Source organism: Curcuma longa, unplaced genomic scaffold (assembly GCF_044706935.1).
Source record: "Curcuma longa cultivar G26 ecotype Majalengka, Jawa Barat unplaced genomic scaffold, ITB_CL_G26_1.1 contig_21612, whole genome shotgun sequence".
Lineage (NCBI taxonomy): Eukaryota > Viridiplantae > Streptophyta > Magnoliopsida > Zingiberales > Zingiberaceae > Curcuma > Curcuma longa.
In genome coordinates, this window is record NW_027431695.1 from 1 (window position 1) to 7,288 (window position 7,288).

General features: G+C 38.4%; 1 protein-coding gene across 1 annotated transcript; it reads right to left on the reverse strand.

The window, feature by feature from the left end:
* Window positions 1–1,550: 1,550 nt before the first annotated feature.
* On the reverse strand, window positions 1,551–2,236 carry LOC141817700 (heavy metal-associated isoprenylated plant protein 28-like). The gene is made up of 2 exons (XM_074705333.1): window positions 2,149–2,236; window positions 1,551–2,054 (listed from the first exon to the last, which is right to left on the reverse strand). The coding sequence occupies exons 1-2, from the start codon at window positions 2,152–2,154 to the stop codon at window positions 1,638–1,640; spliced, it is 423 nt and encodes a 140-aa protein (XP_074561434.1). The 5' UTR covers window positions 2,155–2,236; the 3' UTR covers window positions 1,551–1,637.
* Window positions 2,237–7,288: the final 5,052 nt, after the last annotated feature.

Here is a 7,288-nt window from a genome sequence, read left to right on the forward strand (position 1 = left end):
AGATGTTGAAAAGTCAACATGGATATATGGCAAAATGATAGTGAAATTTTGATTTATGGGCTTGTGTTTAGTAAAATTCTGATGGAAGTACTATGAAAGTATTCATAAGTGATTAGAATTATCAGTTTATCAATACAGTAGTGATCAGTGTAAAATAGTTTTCTTTTCTCTGTCATATTATTTGTATAGAAAAATAATATAATGTAATTGTAAATTCGTAAAGGATTAGGTATGTATTAACACCCTCCATAATCATAAACTTATACCATCTCTTTTTTTAAATTATAGGAATTATTTATGAGAACTCTGAAATTAATTGCAAGAGACCAATTTTTCTGGGAGCACCATGTCAATTTTTTTTTCTAGAGTGATTATTTGAATATGAAGTTAGTGTTCCTGTCTTTTTTTTATAAGATGTACTCTTATCCATGTGAAAGTTTAAAAAATGTTTCTCATATGCTATATGATTCTATTCTGTTTGATGATATGAAAAAGTATGATTGCTATTACTTGTTTGGAACTCTACCTCTAATCCAAATTATTCTTTTTGGTATCAGTGATGCTTCACTGACTCCTGAGGAGAGGGAGCAAAAGCAAAAGCGAGTAGAGTTTGTGCAAGAATTGGTGATGTCCAGTATTTTTGACGATTAACAAAATTTAGCTTACAGAAACATGGCAGTGAATAGATGACTAGGAAAGAATATGAAAATATATAGATAAAAAAGGGAGAATTCTTTTAAAGAGAATTAAGATCTTAAATTTGTTCTTCAAGTTCTTCTGTGATACCAAAAATTTTTACTAGCATCAGATGCATTAGAACTTGTATAGTTTGACCTTTAAGACTGATTTTTTTTTGGCAATTATATGTTCTGGAAGTTTGGAGCAAATGGAGATTACTCCCTTATATACATCATGCAAATTAAAATAGTATTCACAAGGTTGTTTCATTCTACAAACCAAACATGTTGCTGGCAATGAAATATTCATTTCATTTCATTGTGTAAATTAAGCTAAACAAAATTACATATTCTATTTTAGTTCTCTATTTTATGGATGTCTAACAGTTTAGGATGATAAAATTAATGATATTTATAATAATTTAATTCCATAAACCCAATACGACAACATTTATGATCAAACAAAACATGTCTAAATAAATCTCAACGTATCCTCTTCTTTCCATTTCCCACTAAAACATGTCTAATTATACACCACTAAAACGTACCCTATTATTCAATATAATGGAACCTTTAACGGAGAAACATCTTCAAAATGTTGAGTAAAAAAAGAAAGGTAAAGAATAATCTAGATTATTGATAAATTAATAGTTAATATTAATTTGCTTTTTGACTCAATGACTGACATTTTATTTATTAGAGGAATGGATAGAGGAGGGGAAATTTTAAGGAGAAATACGTTAAACTCTATCTTGATTTTCTTTTTTTTTTAAAGAACTTTATTTGGATTAAAATGATAATAAGGAGTGCCTTTTCGATTTTTGCCCAAGTTTCGTCATGATCACTCGAGATCAAATCTAGATCGAAATCGAATTGAAACGACTAAAAAAAAATAAAAAAAATCCATATTCACATCCAATTTAAAATCAAGTGGGACCCTCGATATTCAAGGACTGCTCCTCACATCACGTGACAAGCATTAGGATTGTCGTCGCTGAACATCGCCGCCGCCTGCGTCGGCGGCTGGTAGTAGCCGTAATAGTTCCCCTGCATCGCCCGCACGTCATCGTACCCATGCTTGTAATAGTTGTAAGACGAGGAGGCGGCGCCGGCGAGAGCCGGGTGGTGCTGCTGGTTCTGGTGGCTGAAGTTGTACTCTGCGCCGCCGCCGCCGTACTGGAACGGCCACAGCACCACCCTCCGCCCCGTCCGCCGCACCGCCATCAGCACCTTCTTCTGCTCCACGTGCCCCGTCACCGTCACCTTCTGACTCGCCATGTCGATCTCCACGCCGTCGACGCCTTCCAGTTTCTGGAGCGCCTTGCGGATTTTGCTCTCGCATCCCGCACAATCCATGTGTACGCACATCTCTACAATCTGTTTTTTTTTTATATATTTTAAAAAAATCATCTACTAAATTCTCAACAACGACAAACAAATCTAATTTTAAAGGAAAGAAAACACTACTCACAGTCATTTTTGAAATCTTTCTTCCCCTTTTTTGCTGAATTTTGAATCACTTCTTCTATGAACGACGTAGTGTTGTTGGATGGAGCAAGTAGCAGTGGCTTTAGTGCCTATTTATAGAGGAAGACTGTGATGCAATTATGCGTATAGTTAAAATATAATGACTTTTTAAATAATTTAGCACCGACTTCGTCTAGTTCGATTCCAGCCCATAACATAGTTGTCTTCTTGGAGCGGCCAGGCATTATGCGGACGTTTTTCTAGTTCAACGGAGGAACGACACGTGTCCCGGCCTTCCATTTCCAGGAAGTAGAGGAAGCGTTGGAGTTGCTGTGCTGGTTAGTTTTCGGATTCGCTGTCATTATACATACACAAATATACTTTATAGTCTTTTCTTATGGATTAACTACAAATAGAAGTGTGCCGCGTTCATAGATTACGTGTTTGCTGTTAGAAGGAAGACAACATTGAGGGCATCAAGTTACTGAATCTCGCATCACGAGGTAGCCGCGACGGATCCTGTCGACGGTAACGTTCTTTTGACTACCGCGTACTACGTGTCATCAAGATATTCGTTGGCTGCAGTGAGGTCGGTAGGGGTTGTGCCGGTTTTGCTATCTTTCTTGGTACAGCAGTCATAATAGGAGAAAGATTTATAATATTCGTCCTCCACATAAATTGGTACTATATAATAATGATGCATCATGAATATTAATATTAAAATTTAATTATAAGTTTAGATTAATTTAATATCTAAATTCATACTATGAATACTTATCCGTGTTAGCTGTGTCTGTATCCACATCGATGCTGATGGTATATATGTCATAAATAAAGTTATCTGTTTAAAAATAATAATAAAATTAAAGGGACAATTTAACATTGAGAAGAGCATAAAAAGTCTCATCGAAAATCTTAAATTACATATAAAGTTAATTATAGTATGTAAATTAGATTTTTTTATTTCAAACATAAAATATAACATATTTATCATTGTAAGATTAAGAATGGTAGAGAAGATCGAACCTTCTGTAGTTGTTTTGTTATGTTTAATTTCTTCAGTTGCTTGTGGAAGGAATTCTCTTAGAAGTGGTAAATACTTATCAAAAATTGCAACATCCATTACAAAAATGATCATAAATAGTGACGAATTTAGCGATCGATTACAATTCTGTCGCTGTTTTAGCGATCGATTTTTAAATTCGATAGCTATTTAACAATCGAATTATAATCAGTCGCTAATTTAGCGATCGATTATAATTTGATCGCTATATTAGCGATGGAATTATAATGGGTCGATATTTAAAAATAGAAGTTAAAAATCGATCATTAATTAGCGACGGAAATCAAATATCGATTGTTAAAATAACAACCGAATTTATATTGGATCGCTAATTTTAGAGTTGGACGGCACGTGGAGAATTTTAGTGAAATTTAACGACCGAATCGAGATTTGATGCTAATATTTAGTGACTGAACTATGTTTCAGTCGCTAAAATAACGACCAAACTAAGTTTTGATCACTAATGCTTAGCGATCGATCGGAGTTCGATCTCTATTTTAGCGACCAAACTCAATGTTCGGCCGCTAATTTTTCTCTAAAATCTCATCGTGATCTTTTTCTCTTCTCCCACGAACCCTAAAGTTCTCACCGAATCCTAAAGTTCTCAGTTGCTGCTGGGATGCTGGGATCTCCGATCTCCTCCTCCGGTACGATTTTCCGACGGGATTTCTCTCCGATTGGGAACTTCCTCTTCACTGGCAACTTATCATTCATAATTTGAGTCCGAATCTTCAAAGTCAAACTCTTCACTAGCCTTGGATTTCTCTGGGCCGATAGTTATGACTACCAGAAATTCATAGTCTGGGGGTTGCTAGACCTACTCGATAGAGACAATCTTAATCCAGGTGCCTTTTCTTTTCCGATATAATCTCTTCTACCGCCATTCTTTCTCCGAATCTGGTTTTCTCCTTATTCGATCGGGAACCCGAGCTCTTAATTACCCTAGTTCTTGGCTTCCAAATTGAAATCATTGCAGAAGCTTTGAGTGTCTATGAATTCAAGGTGGACGGAATTCAACGACCCTTAGCCTGCCCGTACTGCAACGAGCCCCATGATTTTGGCTCGCTGTGCTCTCACCTTGCATAGAAGCATCTTTTTGAATCTAGACCTGCTATGAGTACTGTTCATTCCAATCTATTCTCGACAAGATTTTAGACCATGGGTTCAAATTGCTTCATTTGCATGATTCATCGTAAAAGTAGTCTTAACTCTTAAAGTTGATCTTGCTTTCTTGTTGATAGAAGTAGCTTCTGTTGGGATGTATACCAGAATCCTAGCTATCTATGTAAATAAACATTCTGAAATAAGAATCACATTTGGTCAATATTTGCATTTAGTTTTTATGCAAGTGCTCATGTTATCAGTTCCCTATAGATTATAAACAGTGTTCACAACCAAGATGGATTGGACAAACCATTGGACTGGTTGTTGTCACGCTCCGGGAGACGGCTGCCCGAAAATTTCGACAGCATCTCCACTGTAACGCTGACAATTACCCTGAATACATATATATACAAAGGCCTACATGGCCACAAATAAGGCCTACATGGCCACAAATCCACACATAACAAACACACCACAAGTTTGAAAACTATATAAATAAGATCCACAACTAGTATTCTATAACATGCATACCAAAAACTGAAACATATATATATAGAAAATCCATACGACATAAATAAGTCCTGACACAAATCCTGATAACATAAATAAAATAAACCAAGTATCGAGATCATCTCGACAGGGGACTAGCAGCATGGCTCTCCAGACAGACGTCATCCTGAAAAGAGAAATCAACCAACGGGATGAGTTCAAAGAACTCAGCGGGTATTCAATAGATATGTATAATAAACTATCTACTAGTAAATAATCATGCCTGTACAGAAAGAGATACACACTGGAACTGGGGAAACTGTACATACCAGAATCATTGCATGAACCATGCAAATAGATGCAAGGTCGCCTAACCAAATGCATAAGTCCTCCTGTATGCATGTCAAACATATGCAGCAAACAAATACAGCAAGCAATGCAAACCATGCAGTATGCACATGATGCAATGACATGGTCACCCCTGACGCCAGTCAGCCACCGTCACCACAATGGTGAGGTCGAGTGGGTAGGGCTGTGACAATTGTGCACTCTACCATCACTGCTCAGTGACCGAGTGGACAGGATGCTGGTGGAGTACACCTATCCTCCTACCCCAAATCATATGGGGGAGCAAAGCTCTCATCTCCTCGTCTCATAATACGAAGGAGGGATCCCTGTAATGCTACCACGCTATGACACTATGGCACCATATACCTCTGATGCGGCTGAGCGGAGCCCTGACAGAGCAACTGCACACACCCTCCTGATATACCACTAATCCATGAGTGGTTGTGTGTGCAGATCATGTAACTAGCGACGGGCTCAGACTATGACTATCAAGGAGGAGCCGATGATCACTAGCATGCAATAATGCCAGGATGATGCATGACACTAATGTATGCAATCCTACCAAACTATGCCTCCATATAATATGCACCAGATTGGGCAAGCCAAAATGCCCTGAGTATCATAGGTCTAGGTATACATGCAAGGTATAACCAGAAATAAATCAATGCCTAGTAAAGGAAACAATGTATCCCTAATCTAAAAACAAGTATCAGACAAAGGCAAACAGTCTGTATCAGGTAGAAGCATGCTAGGGCAAATATATACATGCATAAAAAAAATTTACTACTGGATATCAAACCATACATATCATAATTGACATATCAAAAGAGATAAGTCAAGGTACCCGCCTTCGAAACTGGTTCGTGTCCGAAAAGAACCTCCGTCCAAAGATCTGATTCAATATCCTGTAATTAGAATAAATAACATTTCTAATTACAATGATATATATAGATATTCCCATCCAATAAAATCCCAGCCGATTATTAAGATTTGTTTAATCCCATCCAAATTAAATTGTGGTTTCAATCCTATTCGAAAATTAAAACCAAGAAAAATCCAAGATATCACCACTACACAGCTAAAGGAAAGAAACGCCTATTTAACCCAATCAATCTCCCCCTCCACGAGACTTTGCCATTTCTACAGCTTTCTTAAATCCTCCTTTATGTTAATATAAGTGCGCAAATATAACTCTTTGTCTTAGTTGTCGATAATACCTCTTATTTATTCCAAGCCTACCAAGAAGATATTATTACGAAATAGAAATATAGATAGTAGAACTACGAGACTGCAACAAATATTTATCCAAGTTTGTGAATACCTAAATTTGTGTTGGCAGTAGTTATATACAGCAATATAAAGCAGTATCCAAAAAAATACAGATCTGCTAGTACAAATAAGTATCACCAGTATAGGTGATTTTGAAATATAGACCAGTAGCATTGTATTGCGAGTAATTAAAGTTTATTTACTCTTAGTGCTTAGACTTGTTTGTAGGAGGCAAGTGAAGAATTCACAAGGGATCAACTACGGGAACCTAACTCACCTCCAAGTTCAAATCAATCCCAGCAAGCCGATCGACAAAAGGCAACCGGTAAAATCCCAGATATGCATATCACACCCCAAAAATAACCACGATCCTAATCGTATCCAACCCAATAGCAAAAACCCAAAATGGAAGCAATACCTCACCTTCGTCCCGTTGCTCAACGGCGAAGGAGGCGGCGGACGGCTCTGCTCGTCGGCGATTCCTTGGCGTCGACTGAAGGCAGCGGTGAAGCGGCTGCAGGCAGCGGCGAAGCGGCTGCAGGCAGCGGCGAAGCGGCTGCAGGCAGCGGCGAAGCGGCTGCAGGCAGCGGCGAAGCGGCTGCAGGCAGCGGTGAAGTGGCAGATAGGGCACAGAGGAGGAAAGGAAGACGGAGAGGTCGCGATCGCTGGAGAGAAAGGGATGGGTCGCGGCAGGGAAGAAGAGTAAGTAGGAGGAGAAGCAATGCCGATTTCACACGGAGGGGAAGGAGAAGCGGCGTCGCCCCATTTACTGCGTGAGGGTGGAGAAGTCGGACACGCGAACGGAAGAAGAAGAAGAGTCGGGGGTTATGGATTCCTATTGGATTTCGGGTTTTAAACCCGTTAACCATTA